We start from the raw sequence: 15,582 nt of genomic DNA on the forward strand, positions 1-15,582 counted from the left end.
TTCCAGCCTTTCTTCCATTAATAATTTTTTTTCCAATAATTTAATCTCATAGTTAGAAGCAAAAAAAAAGTATTTAAATATGAATCATATGTGTGCATTTATGTATGAATAATTAAATAAGAATAAAAGTGAAACAACTTGTCTGTGTAGATCATTTTCATATACATTGTACTCAAACAGTTTAACATTGTGGATCGTGGAGGATGTGTGTATTGAACACTTACTGTGTGATCCGCACAATGAAGCCACTTGCAGATCCTGCAATATAGGCAACATCATGGAGACTGTTGCTTTCTTTTTTAGGGAGATGAGATGCCTGAAATCCCTCCTCAGACAGTCACAGAAGAGCAATACACTGACAAGCATGGAAACATGGTGGTCAAAAAGGTAAATCCTTTAGCTTAGAGTTTCTTTATGAAGACTTATCCATGCTACTTCATGCCCATATTTGTCATACAATGGCTTCAGAGCTTCAGAGTTTTCTCAATTGTTCTAGACAGCATGTTAAGGCATCATGATGCAAAAACTGCAACATAATAAGATACATCGATTTGTCAGAATTCTATCGCAGCACCGCATATGTCCTTTGGCATAGGAGGTGGGGTTGCTGCCTATGTAGAGCATTTCATATCGGACACTTAACATTCCATTTTAGTCATGATGTATTCTGAATGTGTTCTGTTTACATGACAAGCCTAATACAACTTGTGTCATTTCCTCCACACAGATAACAAGGAAAGTGATCCGTAAGTATGTGTCAGCAGATGGAGTAGAGAGAGAGGAAGTGATGGTGGAGGGACCTCAGCAAGAAGGTGTCAGTGTGGATGATGCTGACGGTTTCTCTAAAGTGCTCAAAAGGACAGTGGTGCGGAGCGGGGGAGATCAGACTGAGGTGTGTTAGTGTGAACATCTGTCATGGATATCTGTTTTAATATACCCTACCGATCTAAAGTTTGGACACATCTACTTATTCTTTATTATACAATTTTTACAGATCTTAGAATTATAGAAATTGAAAACGATATTATGACTCAAATGGAAGTATGGGAATTATGTAATGACCAACAATGTTAAACATTCTCTCAACCAACTTGAGGTGCATCCTGAGATGCTTCTTAAACTGTACTTAAAGGGATAGTTCACCCAAAAATGAAAAATCAGTCATTGTTTACTCACCCCTGTGTTGTTATAACACTATATGACTTTCTTTCTTTTTCTTAACACAAAGGGAGAAATTGTGAAAAAATTATGTTCTCAGTGATGTCATACAGTGGCAGTTTATGGTGACCACCTCTACAAGCTTCAAAAGAATGCAAAAGTATCATTCAGAAGTCTAATATAATTATTCCATGATACTCATGATTGTTATGAAAGCATACGATAAAGTTTGGTGAGAAACAAACCAAAACCTAATGTATTATTTAATGAAAATGTTCACTGACCATAGATCTCATGTGCACGTTCATGATAGGGCATGAGAGCAACGGTTCACATAGCCCCCTCGCAACATTGGGGCATTCAAGCAAAAACTCGTTTTGTTTATCTAAATACAGGTCTGCCACGGCGATAGCGACAACAGAACACAACACAGCTGCACACAAAACAGAGAACAGAACTAACTAAACATGTCTGAAGAGTTTGAAGTTGAAGAATTTATGCATTTCTATGCCCAGCCTTATTATTTTGAGAGTTTTTGGACCGATGCCAGTTCACTGTAGATGGAGTTACCCGCGCAATGCCAAAAATAGAAAACAAGCGATCAATAGACTGTACCGTCGCTTGTCACTGCTGGTTAGGACAAAAACTGATTACCATAGAAAATATACCTTTTATCATGTGTCGTTTGCCATCAGGTTAGGCCATGGTGTGAGTGTGGCTGCCTATAGCATCCTCTATGTTTCTGTTTGATTTCTGAGTAGTCTGTTCAAAAAAATAAGGCTGGGCATAGAAATGCATACATTTTTTCACCACAAACTCTTTAGACATGTTTAGTAGTTCTGTTCTCTGTTTTGTGTGCAGCTGTGTTGTGTTCTGTTGTCGCTGTTGCTGTGGCAGACCTGTTTTTAGATAAACAAACAAGTTTTCACTTGAATGCCCCAATGGAGGAGGCTGCGTGAATTGTTGCTCTCGTGCCCTATCATGAACATTTTCACTAAATAATGCATTAGATTTCGGTTTGTTTCTCACCAAACCTTATCGTATGCTTTCATAACAATCATGAGTCTCATGAAATAATTTATTAGACTTCTGAATTATACTTTTGAAGCTGAAGAGGTGGTCATCATAAACTGCCATTGGATGACATCACTGAGCACAATGTTTTTTCACAATTTCTCCCTTTGTGTTAAGAACAAGAAAGAAAGTCATATGGGGTTATAACAACACAGGGGTGAGTAAACAATGACTGAATTTTAATTTTTGGGTGGACTATCCCTTTAAGTACAGTTTAAGAAGCATCTCAGGATGCACCTCAAGTTGGTTGAGAGAATGTAGCTCCATGTACATATACAGGACACTTGTTGACTGCTTTTTCTTCACTATCCACTCCAACTCATCAATTTTTTGTCTATCCATTTCAGTTGACCTTCTCAGAACCTTTTGTTTATGGCGGAGCGGCAGCCTCTGAATTCGAGGAAGAGCCCGTCCAAGGTCGGAAGGTCAGCAAAGTCATTAAAACCATGGTAGTTCAAGGTGAACGGATGGAAAAACAAATTGGAGACCCTTCGCTCTCTATGGATCTCCCCTCAGCCAAAGACGACTTTGAAAAGGTCAGAATCTAGTGGATGTACAGGGACTAAAGGGGTATTACACTTGTATTTGCAATCAGTGCCAATGAGTGAGTGATTCAGCATTAATACTAAGTAGCCTTAGTGTCCAAATACTTTTGGGGCTGTGTATAGTAGCCTATATTACAATATATTGTAAATATATGTATTGCAGATAGCATTATGTTCACCACTAGATGTTTTAATTGGTATCTTTTTTAACTGTCGTATGTCTAGGCTTTGAGCTATGTAGGAGGCTTTGGGAAAGTGCACCTGCCTCATTTAGTAGAGAGAGAGGTGGTGAAAGAGGATGGATCTGTGGTCAGAAGGTCTGGACAGTGGCATGTTGTTTATTAGGAGAATGCTGTGAAGGAAAAGAATGGTTATTAAGTGCAACAAGCATTTGAACAATAATATTTCTAAAATAATTTCTAAAACATGTCTTCACAAATTCCACTTTGATTATTTTTTTATTTTTTTATTAAACATTTTAAAATACTAGCAAGACCGTGAAGTTCAAGATGGCATTATGAAGAGGCATGCTTGTGTTGAAACCAGCCTGCTTTGTGTCCAACTAAAAGTTTTTACTAAAATGTCACTCTTGAGTGCTCATTTCAATACTTACATTTGGATATTTGAAGTCAACATGAAACTTCATTTGCAACCCATTTTGCATCCGTAATGTGATGTATTTCCGATTTAAACAGAACATTTCAACAACAAATAAATGTAGGGTGGAGTTTTATCCATTGGGAACTTATTGGATTGTTAAAAGTAGAAGTTCCGGGGGGTCTGGGTAGCTCAGCGAGTAAAGACGCTGACTACCACCCCTGGAGTGACGAGTTCGAATCCAGGGTGCTGAGTGACTCCAGCCAGGTCTCCTAAGCAACCAAATTGGCCCGGTTGCTAGGGAGGGTAGAGTCACATGGGGTAACCTCCTCGTGGTCGCAATAATGTGGTTCGCGCTTGGTGGGGTGCATGGTGAGTTATGCGTGGATGCCGCGGAGAATAGCGTGAAACCTCCACACATGCTATGTCTCCACAGTAACGCGCTCAACAAGCCATGTGATAAGATGCGCAGATTGACGGTCTCAGACACGGAGGCAACTGAGATTCGTCCTCCGCCACCCGGATTGAGGCAAGTCACTACGCCACCACGAGGACTTAGAGCGCATTGGGAATTTGGCATTCCAAATTGGGGAGAAAAATCCAAAAAAAAAAGAAAAAAAGTAGAAGTTCCATACCAGAGTTTGCAATAATTGTAGAGGACTACTCTCCACCTGAAAAACTTCTTGACTCCCATAGTTTGATATAATAATAAAGTAAAAAATAATATTGTGACAACTCATGTGTGTTTGTGTGCGTGTGTTTGTGGGTGATTGTGTGTGGGTCAAGTTTCCATTTGTTTCCATTGACTTTCATTGTTTTTATATATTTAATATTGTGACAATTTATGCATATATGTGTGTTTTTTTGCATGTGCGTGCTTTGGGTAGGTGGGTTAAGTTTTGGGTGTGTGTGGGTCCGGTAGCCCACCCCCACCCCGTCACACACAAACACATTTGTTCCCATCAAAGTCGATATATCATACTGATTTTGGTTTCTGTTAGGCGTGGGATTGATGCCTTTTTCTGAAGATTTTCCCAAAGATTAGTGATATAAACGTTATATCACCCTCTTAACACCTTGTGGTCTCCCAACGCTATTATGTGACACTATTAAACAGAAGGAAATTTGAGTGAATTAGAAAGCACACAAATTAGGCTTCCAATTTAAATCTCTGCTCATTTAAATATATTGATGCCTCAAAAATATATCGATAAAATAGTGTATTTATGACATCCCTAGTTTCTATTGTTTTTCAAACAGTTGTAGGGTCTGGTGTCATTTTTGATAATGTTTTAACACTGCCCTACAATTTTAACATACAAGTTTCTTGCATATTACAGCTTTCTTGTATGTCTTTATATGAATCGGGTCAAACTGACCCGTAACCACTTCTTTGTTACTATATTACTATACTATATAGCATTGTTTATAAATACATGAATTTAATTATTTTAACATTGGCAGATCAAGATCACCTCCTTGGAGAATGTCATTAAGTTCCAGACCAAAAAGTTTAAATGGGTCAAATTAACCCAGAACTGCATTTAATTAAATGGCTTTGAAGACATCATTCGAAAAGGAAAGTCCTTTCAGAGGCAGAGCAAATTATTACATTTTGATGAAAGATTACGAAGATATTTTTTTTTCCTTAGTAAATAGCATACACCAATGAATTATTTAAATCCAGACCAGGAACTTGTATTAAGAAAGTACAGTAAATGGGGTCAATTTTAAATTCATGTTGACTTCACATTTACCATTACTCACAGAGTAACAAGAGTGATTAACAAGCTACTTCTGTATTAAAGATGTTCAGACCTATCTTTATGACTCTAAATTGTTTGATTCGTAGGACCCGCATGCATAAGATGCGCACACAGAAACAAACTGTAGTGAGAGATGGCCAGGCCAAACAAACCCACCTGGAACGACTGGAGGACACCGCCGACACCCTGCGACCCGACAACCTGCAGCAGCATCTGCATCAACTGCTTCAACGCTACTGCACCCCGGAGGTGACCGAAGAACCAGACGCAGGACAAGATTCAGATGCAGGGGAGCAGGACAAACAAGAATAAACCACAGATTTTCGTTTGTGGTGAGCATTTAATCAAGACCTCTGCAAAAATTTTGCCAGGAGCCCTTTCTTTCCACCTCGGAGAAACAACCCAAACAGATCTTTGCTTCAAGACCCTTTTGGTTGTTCTTTTTTATCTTTTATTATATGTTGCTTGGACATTTTCAATCTGTTTTTCGCTTGAGTGTCTTTCTTTTTTTGTCCCTGAGTTCTCAATTTATTTGATCATTTTGTGACCAAAGATAGCTTTTCCTTCTGAATTGCGGAGTGAATTGTATAAAACATGGATGTTTCTTTATTTATTGTGTCATTTTTGGTTGCTGTGGTAGAAAGCTGAACTTAAAGGTATAGTTCGCCCAAAAATGAAAATGCATCATAATTTACTCACCCTCCTGCCATCCCAGGTGAGTATGACTTTCTTTCTTCAACAGAACACATTTGAAGAAAAACAGAAAAATATCTCAGCACAGTAGGTCCTTAAAATGCAAGTGGATGGTGATATGACCTTTGAAGCTCTACAAATCACAGACAGTCAACATAAACATCATCCATACGACTCCACTGGTTAAATGAAAGCGAAAGCGTCTTCTAAAGCGAAACCATCGCTTTTGCTGCTAAAAAGATCAATATTTATGTACTTTTTAACTATAAATCATCGCTTCTGGTCAGCAGCAGTATGGGCATTCACTTGAGGGCGGAGTTAATGCCTGTCTCTCGTGTGACGTATTCGCGTTGGCATGTTACGGATGTAATCTCACGTTTTTCTCTCGGTTGAGACTTCCAGGATGAACACACAAATGCACCATTGTGAGTAAACGAACAGATACAAACTGTCACGCTCCGATGAAAAACACGTATCTCTAATTTTGGCAATTGTAACTTTTTACCATAGATGGAATGCGCAGAATGACCTCTTCCTACTGTTTGAAATGTGCATCGAAATGACCAATGAAAAGATGTTTAATCAGGCTATCTGTTTAACAAGCATCTCCATTGGCCTTGAGAAAGGTCCATCAAAATCGCGTCTGTCCCGCCCTTATGTTTTGAAGAGTGTCAACTATAGCGTCTGCACCTGTATAACATCACCACTAAAGTAAAGTATCTTCTCTCATTCTTTGAAAACAGTGTTAAAATATCTACAACTATGATAGGTGTCCAAAAGCATAAATTTGTGTAAATAACTATTGTTTTTTAGTTTGAAGTGTAGTTAAGAGATTGCCAACATTGCGCTGGCTCTGTGATTTTCCTGACAACTAAAGCCATTCTTCTACGCACAAACTATACCAGCCATATACGGTTGCCATATTTACATCTTCGCGAAACCACGAGTGAAAGCTAATTCTGACAGGCAATTTGTGAGGTGGACCCGAAAACGTGTCTCGAAACCGAACTGTCCACTCAACAACCGGACTAGAAACCCTAGTCATAAAACTGATGGAGTTTCAAAGGTTGTATCGCCATTCACTTGCATTTTAAGGACCTACTGTGCCAAGATATTTTTCTGTTTTTCTTTAAATGTGTTCTCGTGAAGAAAGAAAGTCATACACATCTGGGATGGCACGAGGGTGAGTAAATGATGAGAGAATTGTCATTTTTGGGTGAACTATCCCTTTAACATCCCTGATGAGAAGACCATCTTAGACCAGCATGAATTTCCAGGCTGGTTTATGCTGGTGGACCAGCATAGCCTTTCACCAGCAAAAATGCTGGTAAACCAGCATTGTCTTGCTGGTTAAGCTGGTTACGAAGCCTCCAGTACACAACTTATGCTGGTGACCTTCAATACTGGTCTTTTCAACAGGGATAATGATGAAAAATTAGTATGGGTCAATTTGTTTGCGTACCTCATAGTCAAGCCATTGTAGGTGTGAAGACTTGTAAATAATGGACAACATGTGCTTGGACTTTGATAGAAAATGTAAAAAAAAACAACAAAAACAAAAACACAAGTATACTCTACTGTCTTCTGTAATTGCTAACTCTACCAGTGGACTGCTGTAATTATAAAAATGCCCAATTACTTCCTCAAAACCTCACAACAGGCCGAGATAAAATATCATAAACTATCAGTGCTTTTGAGCATGTGAGTTTGTAACCACAGTTAATAACGTGCAGTAACCAGATATCTGAAATAACTGTTTATTTGAATGAGATTTTTGTTTTTAAGAATAAATGTCATGCTGTAGTCCTTCATAATCACAAATGCATCTGAATGGTGTTTACTCTAAGAATTTGAATAATCAATCCACTACAATGGTGGAAGAAATTGCTTGAGCTCACCAATAATCAGGCATTTATACATTCTTAGTGAAAGAAAGCTTATAATGTCCACACATCCATTGTCATTCTGTTTGTCATTTTATTTGACGTCTTTGTTTTGGTATAACAACCCTATCATATTCACATGAGTGGCATTATCTGCTTAACCTATGTACAGAGTACGTTTGTGTGTATGTGTTATCAAATCTCTTGTGGCAATGCATTTATTTTAAACTCACTATATTGAATGTTAATGTTTTTTGAATGAATGTTTTAAAATGAACCTAATTTTGACTTGTTTTGTGTAGAGTCCCAGTTTTAAAACATTTTTTCCCACAACTTTTTAAAGGAAACGTTCAGCCAAAAATAAATTATCTCACCATTTACTCACCCTCATGCCATCCCAGATGTGTATGACTTTCTTTCTTCTGCTGAACACAAATTAAGATTTCTAGAAGAATATCTCAGCTCTGTAGGTCCATACAATGCAAGTGAATGGTGACCAGACCTTTGAAGGTCAAGAAAGCACAAACAGTCAGCATAAAAGTAATCCATATGACTCCAGTGGTTAAATCCAAGTCTTCTGATGCGATGCAGTCACTTTGGGTGAGAAACAGATCAATATTCCAATCCTTTTTTACTATAAATTTATATACATTTATAGTAAAAAAGGACTTAAATATTGATCTGTTTCTCACCCACACTTATCATAGCGCTTCTGAAGACTTGGATTTAACCACTGGAGTCGTATGGATTACTTTTATGCAGACTTTATGTGCTTTTTTGACCTTCAAAGGTCTAGTCACCATTCACTTGCATTGTATGGACCTACAGAGCTGAAATATTCTTCTAAAAATCTTCATTTGTGTTCTGCAGAAGAAAGAAAGTCATACACATCTGGGATGGCATGAGGGTGAGTAAATGATGAGAATTTTCATATTTGGGGTGAACTATCCCTTTAAAGTATGGCTGAATTTAAAGATGATTTGAATCCCCAAATTTTTGCGCTTGTGGGTGTGACTTGTATCTCTTCCCTATTTGTGGAGCTCCTTCTGGCACTTACAACAGGACTCAGATCAGGGAGGGCAAAGTGATTGAACAGTGGCAGTTTTGGTTAATTTTTTCCCCCCCTGTGGTTGCAATGATGTAAAATAAAAAATAAAAATGTAATCTCACATTGACCTAATTTTCTTTTAAGAAGAATGAGCAGATTTAGACATTTCATTTGTTTCTGTTGTTAAAGGAATAGTGCAGTTAACCCCAAAAAATGAAAATGACAGGTATCATCCCTAATTATACAGGTAGCAGTGAAATTTTTTATCAATTTAGAATTTTAAAAATGTTCTAAGAATATAATGCATTTTTTTCTTTTCTTTCTTTCTTTTTTTTTTTTTTATAAAATGATCAAAGCTAAAACATTGTTTTCTAAATTTAGAATAAGTGGGTATACTCGATTCTTCAAGCTTGATATAATTTGTGATAGTTAATACAAGCACAATTTAAACAAAACCAGTTTTACTATAACCAGGATGCACATCATGCTTAGCAGTTAGTAGTGCAAATAATATTAGCAATAAAGAATTTTAACAATTGAATATTGGGTAATAATGCGATGCATGTCAAGGGTGTGAAAGTGTGTATGTCTGTGATATTGTGCCCAGTTATCATAGTGCATAGAATAATAATCTGCTTTCTTTGTAACGGACGATAGCATGCACACTTGACAGAATTTGATTCAGAATTCAGAACTGGTTTGGGCTAACCGTGGATTATTCAGTCTATACACTGTTCACTTTGTAGTCCAAAATAAGAAAAAAAATTAAACAAAAATCAGAAATTTTGTGAAGCATATTCCGTGCCGATGGCAGCATATGGCATGTATTAATGGCGAAAACAAAAAATGAACGAAAACAGCAGCTGCAGTGAGTACTTATAATAAACTGTACATGTATTTAACATATGTTTCACTCTCCATGATTTAACCAAACATTGCATTTGTGCTACTACAGTACAAAAGATGGATTTGTTTATGTAGATCTTCAAAAGGGGATTTTGCTTGGCTGCCATAAGAGATGGGGCATTGGTTTTGAATAATACATTTTGAGTAAGTATTCAAAGTAAATGAGCTTAGAGATGACAAAGAATGGAAAGTCATGTTACTCAATATAAGAACTGAAGCTGTCCGCCGTGGTTTTCCTCAGATTACTGCAAACTCCAATGAGTAGCATAGACCTTATTCACAGCAGCCATATTTGATTTTTGATGGGAATGACGTACAGTCTCTTTAATAGGTTGCACTGCAGTTTAAAAGAGTTTTTGGATAATTTCATGGACAGAACATTGAAAAAACAATAACATTAAGTAATCAAAAAAAAAAACTCCAGGCAACATGAGTTGTGGAAAATCAGATGTGATCTAGGAGTTTTTGTAGCTTTATACCGTGCGTGCCATTGAAGAGACCGTATGACTATCCCTCACAGCCTCGTTGTCATTCCCATCAAAAATCAAAGATGGCGCTACCGTGAATAAGGTCTTAAGTAAGACTATATGCACAAGTATTAAGAAGTTACCACAACACAACTGTAAATTTCAGTTTATTCGCGGATTAGGAATTAAAAATGAAGAAAATTAACTATAACTCAGTTCAAAAACCTAGTGAGCTGACTTGAATAACTTGGCAAACAGTCATGGAAACTAAAGTGACCAATTTTAAATTCCCATGCACTCCATAAAGTGACTTGCAATTGATTTTAATAGCATCTGGTGTTAGCTTTTTGCTAAGCTACATGTGTGATTCTTTAATACCGGAGTTTCCAACCTTTCAGGACATATGCCGCCTGGTCTTTTGATAATGTTTTTTCGCCTAAACATGACCAAAAACATTGCAAACCTGCAATCAGTGATATGCAAGCACAGAAACGGTGTCATGAACAGCAAAATGGATTGACCGCGTAGAATCGGTCTGTATGTGTAAAATAAACTACTGCAAATGTGTAAATGACTTGTTTTTGCTGCATAAATATTTTCCAGAAATAATCAGATACACACTGTTCCGTTTTCCCTTTTGTTGCTCTCACTTTTGGCTGAAGAATAGTTTTGCAAGTGGGGGAGGCGGGTCTACCTGTTTCTAGTAACCAATCAAATGAGGTTTTACTTGACCTGATTGGTTTAATAACGTGACAGACTGATTGTTCTTCATATGGCTAAGCGTCGTTCATTTGGGCATTTCTCCTCTCGTAAATATTAACACATACAAACCGATTCTACGCGGTCAACCCGTTTTGCTGTTCATAACACCCTTTCTTTGCTTGCATATCGCAAGTTTGCAATGTTTTTGGCCATGTTTATGCGCATAAAACAGTGCCAAAAGTGTAAGCGCAAAATAAAAGTCAGAAGAATACAGACCACATTTACTGTGTTAAAAAAAAATTCTTACGCTTGCAACTTGATTTACACCTTTACAAAACGTTCTGTGAGCATGCAAAACAAAATTCGCTTGCAATTTGATTTACGCTTTCACAAACCTCATCCTGCACATGCAAATCATTTAGGCACTATTTTACCTTCATACCCCGCAATCTTGCGCCCCTCAGGTTGAAAACTCCTGCTAAAATAAGTATAAAATAAATAGCACACAGAAATATTGGATCAAATAATACATTTTAATTACAGTGAACAAATATTCTTAATCACTAGATTTCAGTACTGAATGAAATATATCATGTAAAGTATATTCACATTTCTCTCGCCTCGTCTGCCATCCTGGATTTATTTTTCACTGACCTTGTCACAATGCATTCTGGCATTATCTTTTCTGTGAAGGGTCCATATGATGCTGCCTTTGAATCTGGTCCAAACAATGCATCTTAGGAGGCAGCATAATTAAGACGCCTTATAATGCCTCCTCTGTAGGCAGCTCACTAGGTTTTGGAATAGGGCATATGTTTGGCTTTACCAGCCATTTGTGTTTCTCAGAATGAGTGTATTAGCACATATTGTACAGTATGAGTTATGTAACATTATTTTCCCATTACAAGTATTAAGTTGTCCAAAATGATACTTTGTGAGCAAAATACATTTGAAATAACAAAACACTAGCTAAGCTGTTCCTCTTGTCAGTTTTTTGGTGCTAAGAACTAGTCCATAAAATAGCACAATGCTCCTAATTACGCTAACATTAAACCGTTAATACTCCAAAGTGTAAAGCAAGAATAGCACTTCACGTAACTTCACAAAGGTTTATACATCACTGAAAATCACAAGCAAGCCCATTTTTGTCATTTGAAGTAATCAGTCAATTCTCTCCTATTATATTCTTTGATAAAAATTTAGAAAAGCACAAAATAACTACAGTATTTTGTAAACTCCATGGTTTGCTAGACAATTATAGATGTCTAACTTGGATTACTAATGTTGCTTTTATAATGCAAAAAATTCTTAGATCATATATGCACACAATTTTTTTGGCTTTTTTTCATATACTTTACAACTTGGCATTCTCTCATTTTATCCCTGTGATTACATGTAAAACAAAATTTGAATTATCAATCAAAATATATCCTTTTACCCAAACAACACAGTTTACCAACACATGGTTTCACAATGTTTATGTTATACAAACATGTAACCGCTTAAAAAAAGATTAAAGTACTTAGTAAGAACATGCATTCCACATAATGAGTATAGTGTGTAAACAGCATACTCAATACATATAAATGCACACACAGGCACGCACGCCCATACACACCACATCCTGATATGAAATGATTCTCCATCCCTTTCCATTCTATAATCCAGCATTAACAATATGTAAACAAGACTCTGATACAGTAGATCAAACAGTGAAGTAAATGGTTGTGGTGTGGCAGACACTTGTTGAAGCTCAGTTGATGTCTTGATTTCAGCAGCTGGGCTCTGGAGGCCTTTTGAACTGAAAGAAGTAAATAAATCCCATTAGTATCATTCAGTGCCTTTTGTATATACTGACCGAGTTCTACATAGGCACTTCGGAAAACACAGCGCTAAAAGGTTTTGTGTTCATATACTTCTGTAGTCTCTTTTAATCCTTACAAACATACAAAACAAACCCATGTACGCACACAAACACAGACCTCACTTGGTGGGCACAGTTGGCGAGCCAGACCGGTGGAAGTGGATGTTCTGCCATTTGCCATCACGACGGTGCCAGACACGGGTTTCCTCTGACTGCATGGTGCGAGGCATACTGTTGGCATCCATGTACTGGGTGAGCCGTATATAAGCGATGCACGCAGCATCCTCACCGATCAGGTGCACATGAGGATTCAGCAAGATAGTATGGATGGGTTTGTGGCCTTTGGAGAGAGCTAGAGGAGATGAAACGTAATGCTGACAAACATCAGAACATACTGTGTTTGGAGGAGTGTCACAAGTGTGTTAAAGGCACTTTTACCCTTCAATGGTGTCTTTTTCTGCAATTTACAAATTACCAAGAATCATGAAACAATCTCAAAGACAGATATTAAAACATTGGCTCTGTTTTAAAACCTAGTGCGCTACTAATCTACTGCTAAATAGGCAGCTTCCTCCTAAAGCCGCATCCTAACTGAAAGAGCCGTACTGATGGGGTGTACTGAACTAGAAGTAGCAACGCTACTAGCTTCACTACATTTTCAGTAGCGTGATAGTACAGTAGTTCCGCTACTTTCACAATAGTGCAACTTTTCCCAGTAGTAGCAGTGTTGCATCGCAAAACACTACATTTGTCACATTATATTGTGAATGCAGCAATGGAGCCGATGGAGTAAACAATCACCCACATTTAAACCGTCCTCTCTCTCTCCTGTAGTGCTGGGAAAACCAAATCATTAAAGTGAATCAGTTCCTTCAGATAGTTCGTGTAAATTAACTAGTTCACATAAATGATTCACTTGAGCCACAGGTAGCATTAAAGGTACGGGGCGGGAATTATAATTCTTACATTTTCCTTTTCCTGTATTTTGACGTACAAATTTTGAATATCATGGTTCCCTCGCAATAAGTTTTGCGTTCCCTCACAAAAACTTTACAATGGTTTTACTATAGTAACCATAATTTAACCTTGATATTCGTAGTAAAACCAAAGTAATAATACAGGAAAATGAAAACTATGGTAATAATAATTTAAAATAAAAGTGTGATTATTATGGTTTTACTAAAATATAGTAAAACCTTAGTTACCACATGAATAACCATGCTTAATCCAGTAAAACCATGGTCACTATATGGATAAAGTATACTATAGTAAAACCATGTTTCCGGCAAAAAAAATAAAAAGAAAAAAAATAATGGAACTGTCATGGTTACTATATGGTTTTACTACAGTAACTATAGTTGGACTATTGTATTTGTATAGTTAAACCATAATAACTACAAAATTATGATTTTTATTAGCATAGTTTTCATTTTTCCTGTTTTATAACTATGGTTTCACAATGAATGTCACGGTTAAAATATGGTTACTGTAGTAAAACAATAGTACATTAATTGCGAGGGAATGCAAAACTTATTGCAAATGAACACAAAACAATTTCAGAAAAAAAAAAAATAATAATAATAATAATAATAATCTCACCCTATCTTCTAAGGCAGGGCTAGTCAACTGGCGGCCAGCGGGCCAAATCCGGCCCGCCAATCATCTTTGTCCGGCCCGCCAACTGATTTTTGATCAAATTGTCTCGCCATCTGAAATACCAGAGCTCTGTGCAAAACTCAGCGTTCATAGGCGCGAGCCTCAGCAATCAGTGGTGAGTTTAACAACGCTCATTGGCACGTGCAACAGCATTCAGCCGTCATCAGTTGTGTGGACCGGAGCGTGCGTTTAAGCTTTTCTAGCGATAGTTTAGTTACACTGCTTTGCTAAACACGGATCACGCCGTTTAAGAATCAAATGCATTTATATAAAATTGCTTGGTTGTGTGGAGTGCGATCAAATCTACAGATGTAAAAAATGACCACCGCAGTTGTGACAGAAATGTTGTCAGCACATACGCACATTAGGCAACAAAAGTAATCGATTATGAAAACTGAATGTTCAAAGAAAATGCAAAGTGTCAAAGATCGTGTCTCATCTGTTCAAGGTCTGTAGAGCTTGGAAAAAAATGATAATGTGAAACTGAACCTGCAAATATCCCAATAATAACTGGTTATACAGTACTGTGCAAAAGTTTTGGGCACTTTGAAAGTTTTTCAAAGTGAGGTTTTCTTAAAAAAAATAATGCCATAAATAGTTTTCATTTATCACTTAATGTCATACAAAGTCCAGTAAACAGAAAAAAGCTAAATCAATATTCTGTTTGACCACCTTTGCCTTTAAAACAGCCCCAATTCTCCTAGATACACCTGGACACAGTTTTTCTTGGTTGTTGGCAGATAGGATGTTTCAAGCTTCTTGGAGAATTCACCACATTTCTTCTATCTATTTAGGCTCTCTCAATTGCTTCTGTCTCTTTATGTAATCTCAGAGTGACACGATGTTCAGTGGGGGGCTCTGTGGGGGCCATGACATCTGTTGCAGGGCTCCCTGTTCTTCTATTCTAATCTTTTCTATTTGCAAAAGGAATGTTTGGGAGTCTAACATTTATATTTCCTATTGACACACTAAAGCTGAAGATATAAATATCCATCTTAAAACAAATGCTTTTGTGAAACATCTTATGTGTCTAAAACTTTTGCACAGTACTGTATATACAGCTGTGAGTCAGCCACGAGTCAGTCTCAATCATGAACAGCACCAGCTCAGTTTGTTCTTCTTTTGCTAATGATTACCTACTTGAAAATCTGGCTCCTGCACTGGCTATTGTGTGCAAATTCACAATATTTGCAGGACAAATTTTTTCCTTACTGAATGATACT

The 15,582-nt window shown here is 37.2% G+C and overlaps 2 protein-coding genes across 9 annotated transcripts in view; one reads left to right on the top strand and one right to left on the bottom strand.

The window, feature by feature from the left end:
* The window catches only part of LOC127453993 (ankyrin-2-like), a 120,785-nt gene extending 114,908 nt beyond the window's left edge, over positions 1–5,877 (top strand). The window contains exons 46-50 of the mRNA XM_051720880.1: positions 304–387; positions 728–892; positions 2,580–2,768; positions 3,003–3,094; positions 5,227–5,877. Coding sequence (XP_051576840.1) covers positions 304–387; positions 728–892; positions 2,580–2,768; positions 3,003–3,094; positions 5,227–5,452 — 756 coding nt within the window. The 3' untranslated portion in view covers positions 5,453–5,877. The remainder of the gene's footprint in view (positions 1–303; positions 388–727; positions 893–2,579; positions 2,769–3,002; positions 3,095–5,226) is intronic.
* Positions 5,878–9,359: 3,482 nt separating this feature from the next.
* Positions 9,360–15,582, bottom strand: part of LOC127454165 (calcium/calmodulin-dependent protein kinase type II delta 1 chain) — a 112,801-nt gene continuing 106,578 nt past the window's right edge. For all 8 annotated transcript variants that reach the window (XM_051721180.1, XM_051721196.1, XM_051721233.1 and 5 more), the window contains 2 exons: positions 12,822–13,055; positions 9,360–12,640 (listed from right to left, as the gene is read on the bottom strand). In XM_051721180.1, the coding sequence (XP_051577140.1) occupies positions 12,823–13,055 (233 nt within the window). In that variant the 3' untranslated portion in view covers positions 9,360–12,640; position 12,822. The remainder of the gene's footprint in view (positions 12,641–12,821; positions 13,056–15,582) is intronic.

Source organism: Myxocyprinus asiaticus, chromosome 2, assembly GCF_019703515.2.
Source record: "Myxocyprinus asiaticus isolate MX2 ecotype Aquarium Trade chromosome 2, UBuf_Myxa_2, whole genome shotgun sequence".
In the NCBI taxonomy this organism is placed as follows: Eukaryota; Metazoa; Chordata; class Actinopteri; order Cypriniformes; family Catostomidae; genus Myxocyprinus; species Myxocyprinus asiaticus.